Source organism: Oncorhynchus clarkii, chromosome 3 (assembly GCF_045791955.1).
Source record: "Oncorhynchus clarkii lewisi isolate Uvic-CL-2024 chromosome 3, UVic_Ocla_1.0, whole genome shotgun sequence".
NCBI lineage: Eukaryota > Metazoa > Chordata > Actinopteri > Salmoniformes > Salmonidae > Oncorhynchus > Oncorhynchus clarkii.
The window spans coordinates 26,087,010-26,103,866 of record NC_092149.1 but is presented as its reverse complement, the minus strand read 5'-3'; the positions used below and the strand labels follow the sequence as shown (position 1 = coordinate 26,103,866).

The 16,857-nt window shown below is 40.5% G+C and overlaps 1 protein-coding gene across 2 annotated transcripts; it reads right to left on the bottom strand.

Annotated features, from left to right (window-relative positions):
• Window positions 1-3,879: 3,879 nt before the first annotated feature.
• Window positions 3,880-13,953, bottom strand: LOC139391870 (interleukin enhancer-binding factor 2 homolog). Of its 2 annotated transcripts, XR_011629624.1 has the most exons (14): window positions 13,839-13,938; window positions 13,516-13,578; window positions 13,315-13,357; window positions 12,964-13,068; window positions 8,643-8,720; window positions 8,403-8,505; window positions 8,218-8,283; window positions 7,960-8,076; window positions 7,642-7,720; window positions 7,392-7,479; window positions 6,771-6,947; window positions 6,262-6,352; window positions 5,894-6,161; window positions 5,812-5,851 (listed from the first exon to the last, which is right to left on the bottom strand). XR_011629624.1 is itself a non-coding variant. In XM_071139481.1 (13 exons), exons 1-13 carry the CDS (start codon window positions 13,841-13,843, stop codon window positions 5,995-5,997), a joined length of 1,182 nt encoding a protein of 393 aa, XP_070995582.1. In that variant the 5' UTR covers window positions 13,844-13,953; the 3' UTR covers window positions 3,880-5,994. The 2 variants fall into 2 exon arrangements, 1 of the variants encoding a protein (XP_070995582.1); XM_071139481.1 differs by having other exon boundaries at window positions 3,880-6,161; window positions 13,839-13,953.
• Between the last annotated feature and the right edge of the window lie 2,904 nt (window positions 13,954-16,857).

The window sequence follows — 16,857 nt, the reverse complement described above, 5'->3', positions numbered from 1 at the left end:
ATAATTATAGGAGAAAAACAAGGAAGGGAGACGCCCCTCGTAAATCACATTTGCCAGTGAACTGGCTTTTAACCAAGCGGTTTATCTCCCTTGTGGCCAATGTGGTAAACCGTGGGGTGTTGGGTTGAGCGTGCAGAGATTAACACAGACAGGGAGGTTCTAGTCAGAAAACACGATTTTACTAGGCAATAAAATAAACATAACAACGAAATCACGTAGATTTGGCATGGTCCTTCTTCTTAGCTTCTGCTATGTGTCGGTCTCTCTGTTATCCCCGCGGTGTGCCACAGTACTCCTTTTATGGCCTCCATGGCTCCCTAATTACCTCTGCTTGGAGCCATGCGTGTCGGGGTGCCCAACCCGTATACTCCCAGCAGAGGGAGCCAAGTCCCCTTTTTCCCTCCAAACATAACAATGGTCATTATGGCCAAACAGTTCTATTTTTGACCAGAGGACATTTACGATTTGTTCCCATGTGCAGTTGCAAACCGTAGTCTGGCTTTTTATGGCGGTTTTGGAGCAGTGGCTTTTTCCTTGCTGAGTCGCCGTTCGGTTATGTCAATATAGGACTCGTTTTACCGTGGATATAGATACTTTTGTACCTGTTTCCTCCAGCATCTTCACAATGATCTTTGCTGTTGTTCTGTGTCCTTTGCACTTTTCACACTAAAGTACATTCATCTTGCTCAGCGGCAGGACAACATTTGTTGTTACCTTGTCAGCTCAGGGATTCGATCCAGCAACCTTCCAGTTACTGGCCCAACGCTCTAACACACTTGTGCTGGGGACAATGAAAGGCCACTAAAATGTGCAGTTTTGTCAGTCAATACAATGCCACAGATGTCTCAAGTTTTGGCATGCTGACTGCACAAATTGAATGTTAATTTTTCTACCATAAGCCGCCTCCATCATCGTTTTAGAGAACTTGGCAGTGTGTCCAACCAGCCTCAAAACCAGAGACCACGTGTAACCACGCCAGCCCAGGACCTTCAAATGCAGCTTCTTCACCTGCGGGATCGTCTGAGACCATCCACCCAGACAGCTGATGAAACTGAGGAGTATTTCTGTCTGTAATAAAGCCCCTTTGTGGGGAAAAACGTATTCTGATTGGCTGGGCCTGGCTCCCAAGTGGGTGGGCCTATGTATGTTGCATATTGTGTTTATATTTTTGTTCAGTATAGTTCCACTTTGACATTATGGGTTATTGTGTGTAGGCCAGTGACAAACAATCTCTATTTAATCCATTTTAATTTCAGGCTGTAACACAAAATGTGGAAAAAGTCAAAGGGTGTGAATAGTTTCTGAAGGCACTGTATTTTGTGCTAGCACAGACTAGCAGATGCTTCTATATATCCTTTTCACTTGCTTGATCACTGAATATTTCATATTTAACCATGACCTTTACATCAAACCCAACGGGTAACAAGAAAACCTTGTCTTGTTCCACTACAGACTAGGGAAATCATGGAGCGCTCTGGCACTGTGCCACCATAGCATTGGATTTGATTTCATCTGTCTATTTTAGCACGTTTCCATCCACAATTTTTATGTGAGTAAAGTCATATTGAACAAAAAAAAAAATCATGACAGCATTGATGGAAACAGGAAGTTTCGGTACAATTTTACAAATGTCGACAGATAATTTACTCATTCGGCATGGTGGGATCTTTTTGTGTCTGTAAAATGAAGTATGCAATATTTGATGGTGGAAACTCCTTTATGCGCAAATATTGAATAATAATCATGATATCGAAGCAAACTTAGAGTCACTCAATGATATGGCGGTTGGTCTATGACTTGGTAAACTATGCCATTTATTAAGCTAAAGATTAAATACATTCTGATGGGTGGTGAAACTTCACAGGGTGGTGAAAGTGGACGATGATGTGCTTGATGCTCCTTTCCAACAAATATCGAGGGTCTTGACATGAACGGTGCTTGACTGCCATTTAACAAATAAAACTATTCTTGCTCTTATCCATAATAATCTTATTACGTAGACTAGCCTACCTGCACTGTATATGCAAGCTGTTGGCTAGAGTGCACTCGCCAAGACCAGAGTAGGTACATTTGCCATTTAAAGCAACAGTTCTTGTGACAAAACTATCAGTAGCATTGAAAATGCGATGGATACACATTGAACTTTACATTTTTATTCAGTACATGAAAGCGTTAGTGAAAAAGTACATTTTGTGTGCACTATGTCATCACGTACTGATTTTTATCCGCAACAATTCAGTTTGTTGGAAACACCATTGGTGGGTAAATGTGCATATTTTCTTTATGCATATTTTTGAATATTTGCATGAAAATCTGTCACCAATTGGATGGAAACCTAGCTATGTATACACACTATTTCATTTTCATCTATGGTTAATACTGTTGATTTTCATCACAATTTTTATCAACCTGTTCCTGCATTATATTTCCTTCCTCAGTTTTGCTAAAACAGTCCATGAAAGGGAGGGTAAGTAGTGGGGAGGGAGGTCCGTCCATTAGTGGGTTAACAAAGTGAGAGTCTGTCATGTCAGCTTCCTCTCTGGTGACCTCTAGCCCTGCACCCCTCTCAAGTACAGATTACTGCACCACTCCTCAGGGCTCCATGCTAAGCAGCACTAAGTGCGGCTTTGGCATTTATTAATGTACTGTTGTTTCCAGTATTGGGCTATTTTAGGATAAATAGGAGTACCCCCCAGTACAGCCAAGATATATATATAGGATATATGTCATGTTACAATAGTTATGGGTGGCTGTTTTCCAGAATATCACCACATAAGAAGCTCATATAAAGTGAATTTTGTGCAACATGAACAGATCACTTGGTTAGCAAAATGAACATGGCATTGGGACAGCAATATACCCTGCTGCAAATTAGGTTTCTGTTATGTCTCACTGTTGTTCCCATGAGATGCTGACTGGGAGGGAAGAAGAGAGTTCCTGAGTGAAAGAACGACTCAGTTTACTCAATCTGAGTCAGCATACTTGCGTACTATTGTGCGTACAGATGAACGTGGTACATTCAGGCATTTGGAAATTGCTCCCAAGGATGAACCAGACTTGTGGGAGGTCAATTTATTTTCTGAGGTCTTATCTGATTTCTTTTGATTTTCCCATGATGTCAAGCAAAGAGGCACTGAGTTTGAAGGTAGGCCTTGAAATACATCCACAGGTACACCTCCAATTGACTCAAAGGATGTCGATTAGCCTATCGGAAGCTTCTAAAGAATTTCCCAAGCTGTTTAAAGGCACAGTCAAGTTAGTGTTTGTAAACTTCTGACCCACTGGAATAGTGATAAAGTGAATTATAAGCGAAATAATCTGTAAATAATTGCTGGGAAAATTACTTGTGTCAAGGCACAAAGTAGATGGCCTTACTGACACGCCAAAACTATAGTTTGTGGAGTGTTTGAAAAATTAGCTATAACTTCAACCTAAGTGTATGTTAACTTCAACTGTATATTTTTTGCTATTCACGATTATCATTTGGCTGACCAACTACCGTTATCCAAAATCCACGACAGTCACAGGCCTACACACACCTCTCGTCAAATACCAGCATCAAAATGTCAAATGGGGTTAGAGGCTGTGAATTATAATTGTTTTTGCCTCCAGTCATTTTACTTTTTTCTATTCTTATCAGAATGGGATAGCCTCTGCTGAAGGCCAAATTCTATCATGCCAATTTAATTACATTGTCCCCAGTCACTGAATTCCAAAGACATAAATTGCTTAATTACATGTGTGGAAATTGGCCTATATGGACAGGGATAAATTGAAATGTTTCTTACAGAAATATGAAAATCATATGCATACCCATGGTAGCTATTAAAAGGGAACAGTTGAGATTATGTGGAAATTAATAGACTAAAAGGACAACAGTTCACCTGACAATGCAAACATTAGTTGATTTTATGTGCATTTTACCTTTACTGTACTTTGCCACATTTGTTGGTAATGAAATCTAAAAAAAAAATACACTGGATACATTCAGTAACATAAGAAAATTCTTGGAAAATTTGGGGTAGGTGCAACATAAGACAAATATGGGTTTGAGTGAGAGGACTAACTGGTGTCTCCAACTGGCCACACCTCTACAAAGTGTGCACAGTTCCTAAGTAATTTCAATACACTTATGACTAAAAGACGAGTCTTCAACTATAAGGTGATTTGAGTCTCCTAGCTCTGCCATTGAGGAACTAGAGCAGGAACACTTGTTTGGAACACAGCCCTGCATCTCCGCCTTTACACAATCAAAAAACAGCCCATTATAAATCACAATCTGGGTCAGGTGGGTATAATTTGAAAGCTTGTTCTATTGCCAACAACAGCAAAAAGATAAAATATGATCTTACAGTGCTAGGCTTTTTCAAGACAATTCAAAGCAGGTCATAATTGGTGAGCATAGAATGGAGTCATGAGTGCATTCAGATGTGTGGTAGACTGCAAATCTTCACAATACAACAAACATGGTCTCATTATGTTCAGTACAACCCAGGGTATAACACCATAACATCTAGTAACTGTACATCAAACAGTGATTATAAACGTTGACACTATATTACAAGTTTCATATGGTAATGTGAAGTACCCATTTGTACTCACCGGTGTTTGGCTTCCTTGTATGACATCAAAGTTGTATTTATTACCCTCATCGTCTCATCTTTGAAATACAGAGTACCAGTAATCCTAATTTACAGCAAAAAAATATATAATTTTAAAGATGCCCAATTTGGGGGAGGGATGGGGCACCTTCTTGTCCTACGCGGTGCAAGTTCAGAACGGCTGTGTCAAAACCCATACGGAGCTGTGAAGCGCAGACCCAGAGCTCTGATCTCATGTATAGCATGTTACTGTACAGAGGTCCAATTTAGATACTTGTGTCCAAATCTGCCATTTTCAACCAGTATACAGGTAGACAGATACTGCAAATCAACAACCCAATGAAAAGCTAACCATTGCCAAGGTCCAAGAGCCAATTATTCACAATTTGTACCACTGACGAGAAAGAAAATAAACTTTTGAAAACAGTAGCAAGCACTTTTGTTATTGACACAACAGCATTTTTTTCTCAGAATGGTTGGAACACTCAGAAGGATGCAAAAGTTGAAACCTCTGCCATCTGAGGACAAGTACTCCAATACCACAGTTGCAACATTCCTTTGAAGGGGGATGTGGTTAGTCAGCTGGAGAATCAACAATAACTACAGCATGTTTATTCAGCTTTATTATTCAAGAAAAGGTTAACACATTGAAAAAGCTCTGTTCACTGTGCGGGGCAGAATAAATCCTTGAGTTTAAGGGCCAATAGCATAGTATTTTGTGCACTTATATCAAAAACAAAATAGATGATATTCTATCAGCCATGGCTCGAACAAGATCTCCGTCTAGCCAGAGAAAACCTCAATAAACCAGCCTTGGGTTTTAATTGCGGAGCGCTAGCAGCCTCCCCCTCCCTTCACAGCTCCTCTAACGATTATGACTGTTTCCAGGTCTGCCGTCAAAGGACTCCGTAATTGGGTTCATTGATTAAAGCCCAGTTATTACTGACAACACCGCTGTATGTAATAGTCCAGATGACATTATAAACAGAGACACGTCTCCACTGGCTGCTCAGTAACTTCAGACACCACCAAAATGACATGATCTATCCATTTTTGACAGCCAGCTCAGTGAGAAACTGTACACTGGAGCACCATCAATTGGGTGTGGACCATAGAAATCAGAATTTTCAATAAAAGTTTTTTTTTTTAATCAAAATCTTTGCCATACAATAAGCCAAGAGAAAATAGTTCAATTTCTGTTTAGACTTAAACATAAAAAACATTGGAAGCCACACCTTGTGTCCCTAGTATCAGGGTTGTCTGAAAACAAAACATGCCCTTAAACTAGGCACGGGTAGGAGACAGTACAAAAAGAAAAGAATAAATCCCCATCCCTCAGAATGGGACCATTCAAAACAGTTGAATGACAAACTGAAAAAGTCTGTCACCACAATCACTCTTTAGTGTCCATGACCTCTTTAGTATCCATGCTCTCCATTTCTGCATCATCATCATCATCATCATCATCCACCTCCAATTCCACCTCCGGCATCTTCTCATATGCCTTCTCAGAAGGCTTCACTGTCACTCCATCCCACGTGGATGTCTCCACCACTAGATCTGACCAGAGAGGACAGAACAGGTAAACGCGTGTGGGGGAGAAAGTTCAATCACTAATAAAAGTGCTGTAAATGCCTCAAGTTCAGGTGAGTTCACTTACGGCTAGCGTCTCCATCCAGACCCAGAATCTTCATGTAGCCGCCATGAGACAGCAACCTCACCAGGGTCTGAGCAGTGAGGCACACCATGTCCTGGACATAGCAAATATTATGTCAGCATCTTGGTATGGTGAAGAAGACACTGAAAATGTATGGTTTGATACACTAGTATTATAAATTAGGCCACGACTACTGTCTTGCAGACTACGGTTTAGACAAGCTAAAAAAAAATGGAATTCAAACAGAATCATTCAAGATAACATTCAGAAAGTTCAGGTTTACACTCTTACAAGATAAGAGACGGGCCAGCAGGTAGCCTAGCGCTTAAGAGTGCTGAGCCAGTAACCGAAAGGTTGCTGGTTTGAATCCCTGAGCAGACTACCTGAAAAATCTGTCAATGTGCCCTTGAGCAAGGCACTTAACCCTAATTGCTCCTGTTAATTCACTCTGGATAAGAACATCTGCTAAATGACCAAAAATGTAATGGAGAGAGGACAGCAGGCATAAGTACCTGTTGCTCCAGGTTCATGACAGTGAATACACGGTAGTGTCCATTCTCACAGGGGTCTGCAATTCCAGCTGAACCAGGCAAGAAAAGCCCTGATGACAGCATCTGCAAGCTCCGCCTGAAGGCCACATTGAGGGCTAGCGGCTGTCTGCTGGGGTTGTTCATGACTGCAGAGTGACCCTGGACAGAGAGCGAGAGAAACTGAAAAGCTTCATCACGGAAAAACAGACTATTCAGGCAGTGTCTTGTGCCAGTACACATATTGACGATTTAGTTTCAACGCTAAAATAGCAGAGCCGGCCATTTCTTCTGCCTCGTAAAGTGCATTTCGCGTAGGTAATAAATGACACCTAGAGACCCTTGAGTACGTCTCCAACTGCTGAGCAGACCAAAACGTCTGCTCTAAATTAAGCTCGTCAGGAGCAGGCCTACTACATGAGGTTCAGGAAATTAGAATTAGGCCAACACTGAAGTCTAATGAGTACATTAACATATGGGAGTGCTTTTTACACCTCTTCAGGTTAAACAATCTTTCCAACGACCACAACTAGTTTGCTTAAATAGGGTCAGGACAGACATACACTCAATTTATGTTGTATGCAGACAGTTGTGCATGGGGCTCACCAGTAAGTCCAACATCCAGGGGGTAAGGGGTTCAAACCCTGGGAAGCGGATCCTCAGGTCCTTCAGCAAACGGACCAGGACCTTCACCCTGATAGGACAAAACCAGACCACACACACAAATTGACATGTTTGGATAGGTATATTTAACACCAACAACATTTCCATTCTCTATTCAATCCAAAATTGACCGTTAAAAAAATAAACCACTGATGAAGCCATAGGTGGGTGGGAGTTCGCATTGGCAGCTCACGTGGAGTGGGAGGCATTTTCTTCAAACCAGCGAGCGTGGCGAACAGCAGCCAGGGAGTTCTGCAGTAGCTTCATATCGACTGTGGAGAAGGGAGACAGACAGAATCACTCAATATGTCTGGCTAAACCTGATGACATTGATGTTTTAGTCCCTCATGTCAGCTATAACAGCAATATTTCAACGACTGGCTTCTTCGATCAGAGGATACACAGTAGAAGTGAAAGGTTAACAGCTAAACCATCTCTCTGGTTGCCTCCATCCACCCTTCATCCCCCCATCCATTGTAAGAGTGCGACTGTTAATCCTTGCTATACGTACTGTGCACATCAGGCTCCAGCTTGCGCATGTTGTGGGGCACGGTGGCAATGAGGATCTTCACGGTGGCGTCGGCCGAACTGATCTCAAAGCCCGTCTCGTTGGGCAGCATGGAGAGTACTGGGGAAACATATTCAAACACATACTGTAGATTACCAATATAATCTCAGAAAACCAAACCTAAAATCGTGCATAATTGCGCAAGATACTTGATTAGGTTCTAAGACCGATGAGAACGTAAAGAAAAGTGATGTGCATTACCTTCCGAAGGGTCCTGTGTGCGTAGGGTCTCCACCACCTTGGTTCCCAGAGCGGTCACTGTCTCCACTGAGAGAAACAGACATATTAGTGGTCAGTTGACCATGTTCCATCCACTACCCCATTTCCTCTGAGTAGTGATCATCACGTAATAGTGACATTAGAAATGCATTTAGGTAAAAACTTACCAGAAGGCAATATCTTCAGAATGACAGCAAGGTCTGCAACATTGTGTCCTGTTGTCATGGTACCTTTCTTGTAGGAGCCTACCTGTCTCATTTCCTCAATTTCCTAGAGTTAGAAAAGTATGAAAACAATTCGTCACATTCAACTCAACTAACTGGTTTGAAATTCCCTCATCCCTGCATTTGAGGATTCACCAAACTGTATTTCTCTGGCGAGATGAAATCTGACACTGTAGTACGTACCACTTCATCAGCCCCAGCCGAAACGATGAAGTTGTCAATGACGTTGGTAATTTTGGTGACCAGTGACAAGATGGATGACTAGAAGAAAGAGAAAAGGTAAAACTACTGTCTGACGGCAGTTCTAACGTCCTAGTTTTAACTGGAGTCATCTTGGACACTGGTTCAAAATGGTTTAAGAAACACTGGTCTATGAAGCAGACAGCTGGAGTGAAGTAACACATTGGGCGCCACTAAACTATGGAGTAGGCTGCCACCAAGTGTCTGAAATCAAACTGCCATAAACACACAACTTGTTGAGCACTTGAAATCCACATCCCTGCCACAACAGTTTTTGCCTGAGAACATTGCAGACATGCCAGATCTTACAACGTATTAGGTATTTGTAATGGGAAATTATAGTAACTATTTTCCTGTATTTGAGTTACTGTGGATATGGATTGATAAATAAATAAATGTTTATTACCTAACTAGGCAAGTCAGTTAAGAAAAAAATCTTATTTACAATGACGACCTACCAAAAGGCCTCCTGCGGAGACAGGGAATGGGATTAAAAATTAAATACAAATAAGACAAAACACATCACGACAAGAGACAACACTACATAAAGGGAGACATAAGACACCATAGCATGGCAGCAACACAACATGCCAAACATTATTTGGCACAGACAACAGCACAAAGGGCAAAAAAGTAGTGCAAAGCAGCTACAACTGTCAGTAAAAGTCCATGATTGAGTCTTTGAATGAAGAAATTGAGATTAAAATGTCCAGTTTGAGTGTTTGTTGCAGCTCGTTCCAGTTGCTCGCTGCAGCGAACTGAAAAGACGAGCGACCCAGGGATGTGTGCTTTGGGGACCTTTAACAGAATGTGACTGGCAGAATGGGTGTTGTGTGTGGAGGGGGAGGGCTGCAGTAGATAGTAACATGATTGTATCTGTGGGGAGATCCAGCCAGAATCATTCCCTTGGGGAAGGGAAAAAGGAGTTAACCATGAATGTTTAAGTACCATATTTAATGAAGCAGTTTGGTGCCTGTTTATCATTATCTGATGTAACTATGTACTGATGATCTTACCTTTGATCTGTATCGAATGTCTGCCAAGTGTTGAATGTTGTGGATTTAGTTTACTGACAGTAGCTAGGCTTCCATCCAATTGGTGACAAATTTTCATGTGAATGTTCTAAAAATCAGCATAAAAACTAAATCCATTTTCTCAGAGATGCGTTTCAATCAAATTACAGCGTGCGCAATGACGTAGAGCACATAATAACTGTAGCGGTTAAATTCCCATGTACTGAACACAAAAATACAAGTTAAATGGGTTTCTATCACTTTCTCAACTCGACTTTTGGTTTGGTAAGAAATGTTGTGTTATAAAGCAAATCTCTGGTCTTGGCAAGTGCACTCTAGCCAACAGCTCACAGATACAGTGCAGGTAGGCTACCTACATGAGAGAGAGATTCTTTTAGTTTGTTAAAAACATTGATCATCATGTCATCAGAATAACACCCTCAAAATGTATTGGAAAGGAACATCAAGCTCATCACCATGCACTGGACTTCCTGACGGGCTGCCCCAGTTGGTAAGAGTAGGCAACAATACATCTGCCACGCTCGTCCTTAACACTGGAGCCCCTCAGGAGTGTGTACTTAGTCCCCTCCTGTATTCCCTGTTCACCCACGACTGTGTGTTCAAACATGACTCCAACACCATCATTAAGTTGGCTGACGACACAGTAGTGGTAGGCCTGATCACCGACAACGATGAGACGGCCTATAGGGAGGTGGTCAGAGAACTGGCAGTGTGGTGCAAGGACAACAACCTCTCCCTCATTGTGAGCAAGAGAAAGGAGCTGATCGTGGACTACAGGAAAAGGCGGGCCGAACAAGCCCCCATTAACATCAACAGGGTTGTAGTGGAGAGTGTCGAGAGTTAAGTTCCTTGGTTTCCACAGCACCAACAAACTATCACGGTCCAAACATACCAAGACAGCCGTGAAGAAGGCACAACAAACCCCCCCCCCCCCCCCTCGGTAGACTGAAAAGATTTTGCATGGGCCCCCAGATCCTCAAAAGGTTCTACAGATGCACCATCGAGAGCATCCTGACCGGTTGCATCACTGCCTGGCATGGCAACTGCTCGGCATCTGACCGTAAGGTGCTACAGAGAGTAGTGCGAACGGCCCAGTACATCACTGGGGCCAAGCTTCCTGCCATCCAGGACCTATATAATAGGCGTTGTCAGAGGAAAGGCCATAAAATTGTCAAAGACTCCAGTCACCCAAGTTATAGACTGTTCTCTCTGCTACCGCACGGCAAGCGGTACCGGAGCGCTTAGTCAAGGACCAAAAGGCTCCTCAACAGCTTCTACCCCCAAGCCATTACACTGCGGAACAATTCATAAGAATCCCCCCTTGCTACTTTTGGTTTGTTTGTTACATCTGCAGTCACTTCGCCCCAACCTAAAGTTACAGATTACCTCGACTAGCCTGTACCCCTGCACACTGACTCGGTACCCCCTGTATATAGCGTCGTTATTGTTATGTTACTTTTATAACTTTTTATTTTCGTCTACTTGGTAAATATTTTCTTCTTGAACTGCACTGTTGATTAAGGGCTTGTAAGTAAGCATTTCACAGTAAAGTCTACATTTGTTGTATTCGGCGCATGTGGCAAATAAAGTTTGATTTGATTTAACCACCCTGTAAAGTTCATAACATATTTCATCTGTAGCTAAATAAAGCATGTTTTCCCGAGTCGTAGTGAGAGGACCACACAATATCATTGCGTGACTCCCAGTTTACTTTGATATGGTTATTATATAAATAGTTGTGAATAAAAAGGCATTTCCACCACCATCTCACACTTAATTTTATCGACACAAAAAGATCCCACCTTGTCTAGCGTATTTTGTTTTTTCGACTTTTGGAAAGGTAACAAATTTGCTGTTTCCATCAGACCTGTCGTGACATTTTTTATCCTTCATGTAATTTACTTGCATAAAAAGGTTGGATGGAAACCTGGTTACTGTGTGATTCTGTAGCAGCAGGGGTGTATTCATTACGACAATTCTGTTGCAAAATGTTTTGCAACAGAAACCATTTACTCCAAACAGAAAACAAGTTTCTATTTGACAAATTCAAGTAGGTCCCTCCCCATTTCGTTCCATTTGTTTCTTAACTTCTTGGTGACACATCCGGATGAAATGCATGCCCAAATTCAACTGCCTGCTACTCATCCCCAGAAGATATGCATATTATTTGTAGATTTGGATAGGAAACACTGAAGTTTCTAAAACTGTTGGAGTATAACAGAACTTATGTAGCAGGTGAAACCCAGAGGAAAAACCATTCGTTTTTTTGTTTTGTTTTTGAGGTCACTCTTTTCAATTGGTTTTCATTGGGAATCCAGATTTCTAAAGGACCTTCTTGCAGTTCATACCGCTTCCACTGGATGTCACCAGTCTTTAGAAACAGGTTGAGGTTTTTCCTTTGTGTAATGAAGTAGCCCTGTTCAAAACGAGGGTAACTTCAAGTGTACTGTTTGTTAGAAGCGCGTGACCAGAAAGGTAGCATCAGTTTGTTTTCTTCCTGTATAGAACACAGATCCAGTCTTCAATTGTATATATTATTTACTTTAAATAATACTCAGTTGTATTACAAAAGTAGTTTGAAATGTTTTGGCAAAATTTACAGGAAACTTTTGAGATATATTGTATGCAAGTTGGAACTGGTGTTTTTCTGGATCAAACGCACCAAATAAATGGACATTTTGGATGGATATATATATATATATATATATATATAGATGTAATTAATCGAACAAAAGGACAATTTGTGATGTTTATGGAACATATTGGAGTGCCAACAGAAGAAGGTCGTCAAAGGTAAGGCATGATTTATATTTTTATTTCTGCGTTTTGTGTCACGCCTGCAGGGTTGAAATATGTTTTCTCTCTTTTGTTTACAGAGGTGCTATCCTCAGATAATAGCCTCGTTTGCTTTCGCCGAAAAGCCCTTTTGAAATCTAACATGTTGGCTGGATTCACAACACGTGTAGCTTTAATTTGGTATCTCACATGTGTGATTTCATGAAGTTTGATTTTTATAGTAATATTTGAATTTGGCGCTCTGCATTGTTAACAACATAAATGGATATTATTCCCAGCTTATATTACAGACACAGAACTAAAATGGGCACTTGCTGCTGTAGTGTCTCATCAGACCACCTCACTTGAATTACTCCAGTTGTAAGGTCTGCTGCATGTGAACATGTTTAAAATAGTAAATGGTCATGTGTGCACGTGTGCGTTTAGTCACAGACCTGTTCAACAGAGGTGGGGCCAAGGTCCTGGTTCCTCTTCAGTAGAGCCTCACTGAAGGCTGTCTCATCGGGGGCAGGCTTCAGACGAGGGAAGGCTATTTCACACTGATGGGGAAATTAATATTTATTAACACATAATGGTACAAATATAATCTCAGTCATCATGTTGTATTATGTAAGTAGCAACATCTTCCCATCAGTCATCTCTAGTAGAAGGAAACTGCATCTAAAGAGTGCTGTGAAGCAGGGTCTTGAGAAGAAATGTGGAAGCTCAAGGATGGAAATATTAACCATAACTTGTGTTCAAAACATCAACATGTCATTTCTTTGAAACTGAACACGAATACTCACCACGTAGAGGTCAAAGGGGATGTGAGGGACAAATGGGCGAAATCTACAAACGGACAGGGCAATTTCACAGATTAATTTTATAAATGCATTTGAATTTCAATGCATTTCATGAGTTGGTTTGAGTTTAAATATAATTTACCTCAAACATTACTTAGGGCGCACACTTTGCAATGTTCAGTGTGGTGCTCAGAAGGTGCTTACCCTGGCACAGGTCCTCCCCCCCGAACCCCAAAACGGCCACCACGGCCTCGACCCCTCTCGCCTCTGGCAAATGAACACATTCATAAACTTGATTAAAAGTATTGAACACAAAGCAACATGAAACAAGGGGCGTGCTCTAGCACAATAGCTAGCTAGCGAGTTCCCTGAACTCTGTACACAACACGAGGTAACGTTACGCTAACGTTAGCTAGCTAGAACACCTCGAGCGAAGTTTTAACTAGTGTTTAAGCGTGGTGAAATGCGTTTGGTAAATTATTATTGAAAGCCATTTAAAATCACATACGTGTAAATATGTACTTTACCTCATTATGTGAGACGTTGTGGAAACTTCCTTGAAATCGATATGGAAAATGTGCACTTCTGCTGCTAGAAGTGTTCGAACCGGCTGCGTTGGCTTGTTAGTGGGTGTGGATTCTTCTTCTTCTTTTTTGAGGTTTAATGGCAGACTACAACCTACTGTGTATTGCCGCCACCTACTGTTAGAGGTAGTGAAACAAAAAATGTATATTGCGGGAAAGCTGTGGGGGGGGCACCGACATCATACAAAATACAACTAAATCAAAAACATTCCCAGTCCTTCAGTCACAGTTCAAATAACATCCCTACAGGGGCATGTGAGGTCGACAGGATTCCTTGTAATGCCTAAAATCCATTATTTATCCATTATCCATTATATATCCATTATTATCTAGGGGGTACAATATCATGTGAATATGAAATTTGTCCAAAAGAATAATGAAATGAATTACATAAAATTGTTTCAACTTATTTATATCATAGGTAAAGAATCCAAGCAGTACATCTCTCCACAATAGTGTAAAATCTTCATAAATGTGTTCAATTATAAATCTACTGATGTCTTGCCACAGTTTCATTACGTGAATACAATGCCAAAAAAGATGCAACACCATTTCTGGGTGGTCATTACAAGGTACAATTTGAGTTTATGTTTTTCTTAAACTTCATCATATAGTGGTTGGCAGGATAATATTTATGAATAATTTTAAAGGAAACTTCCTTCATTTTGTTAACAAGTAGATATGTGTGTGGCAACATCCAAACTTTTTTCCAACAGATATTAGCAATAAAACCGTTCCAATAAGGCATGACTTAAGGTACAACATCCTGCTGAAACAAGGTTCGTATCGCTCTGTTGTTGAATGGACCAAAGGAGAAACAAATCTTTCCTACTAATGAGTCAACAGGGTTAATGGAAGGTAGGTTCTGAGGGTCAGGTCTTGACACGTTCCTGAATAATAAAGCAACACCTGAGGGAATGGCATCTAAAACAATTGCAAAATCTTTGGGTGTTACAGGGACCTTGTAAAGTGATAAGAATTCCTTATAACTAAGTAAAAAAACATTTACAAGTTGGCTCACCAATAGGATATTATTTCGGAACCAATATTCTAAAAACAAAGAAGTATTTTTATACAATATATCCCGATTATTCCATATATAATATCTGTGTGGAGAAAACGTATGCTTATAAATTAAGGACCATGGCAAGAAAACATGCCGATGAAAAGCAGAAAGTTTCACTGGAACTTTGTCAATATTATAATTGCAAACCAAGATGAAGTTAAGGCCACCAAAAGTAAAGAAGACAGGAATACAATTCCACATAGAAGTGGCTCCAATTGATCCTGAAAGTATTATTTAAGGTAGTAAAGTCCAGAGAATTCAGCCCACCATACTCATAAGTGTTCATTACAACAGTTTTCCTAATGTAATGGGTATGGTTTCTCCACGGAAAGTTGAAAAACATCTGGTCTATCCCCTTGCTTATTTGACCATCAAGATATAAAGATAGAGCGCCATATGTTAGTCTAGAGATACCTTCTGCCTTGGTTATTAGGATTCTTCCTTTTAAAGATAAGTCCCTCTGTAGCAATTGATTTAGCTTCTTCTGTTTTTTTTTTTATAAGAGGGTTAAAATTTAGTAAGCTTCTAGACTTTTGATCCTTAGTAATGGTTATGCCTAAATATGTAAGTTCTTCTTTCATTGGAATACCATAATATGAAGGTATCACACAATCTTCGACAGCCATGAGTTCACATTTATTAATGTTAAGATGTAGACCAGACGCTTTGGAGAAGGATTGTAATCACATTGATCAATATGGGAATTTGGTTGGCATCTTTCAGAAAAAGTGTAGTATCGTCAGCCAGCTGGCTTATAATCATTTGTTTACCAGCTATGGAAATACCTGGTACAGGACTATTATTTAAAGAATTTGTAAAGAAGTTGGGTGATTAATAAAAACAGATTCTGTATCGCCGATCGAGTGAACATTATTTAGTGAGTCAAAAAACATATTTGTGGATTCCTGAGATTACGTAGAGCTATACAATTTCCAGTATTTAGCGATTCATTTTTGGTCATCTGTAATAACACCATCAATGTGTAATTTATGGATAGTGTTATTTATAGAATGACATTTCTCAAATCTAAAAGAAATAGGATGAATTCTGTTCTCCCTCCTCAAGTCATTTTTTCCTAGATCTAATAAAGGCTCCTTCTGCTTTTAATCTATAAACAGTTGAAGTCAGAAATTTACATACACCTTAGCCAAATACATTTAAATTCAGTTTTTCACAATTCCTGACATTTAATCCAGGAAAAAATCCCTTTCTTAGGTCAGTTAGGATCACCACTTTATTTTAAGAATGTGAAATGTCAGAATAATAGTAGAGATAATGATTTATTTCAGCTTTTATTTATTTCATCACATTCCCAGTGGGTCAGAAGTTTACATACACTCAATTAGTATTTGGTAGCATTGCCTTTAAATTGTTTAACTTGGGTCAAACGTTTCGGGTAGCCTTCCACAAGCTTCCCATAATAAGTTGGGTGAATTTTGGCCCATTCCTCCTGACAGAGCTGGTGTAACTGAGGCAAGTTTGTAGGCCTTTGCTCACACACGCTTTTTCAGTTCTGCCCACACATTTTCTATAGGATTGAGGTCAGGGCTTTGTGATGGCCACTTCAATACCTTGACTTTGTTGTCCTTAAGCCATTTTGCCACAACTTTGGAAGTATGCTTGGGGTCATTGTCCATTTGGAAGACCCATTTACGACTAAGCTTTAACTTCCTGCCACACTGATGTCTTGAGATGACTGATGACTGATGACTGATGACTGATGTCTTGAGATGTTGCTTCAATATATCCACATCATTTTCCTTTCTCATGATGCAATCTATTTTGTGAAGTGCACCAGTCCCTCCTGCAGCAAAGCACCCCCACAACATGATGCTGCCACCCGCGTGCTTCACGGTTGGGATGGTGTTCTTCGGCTTGCAAGCCTTCCTCTTTTTC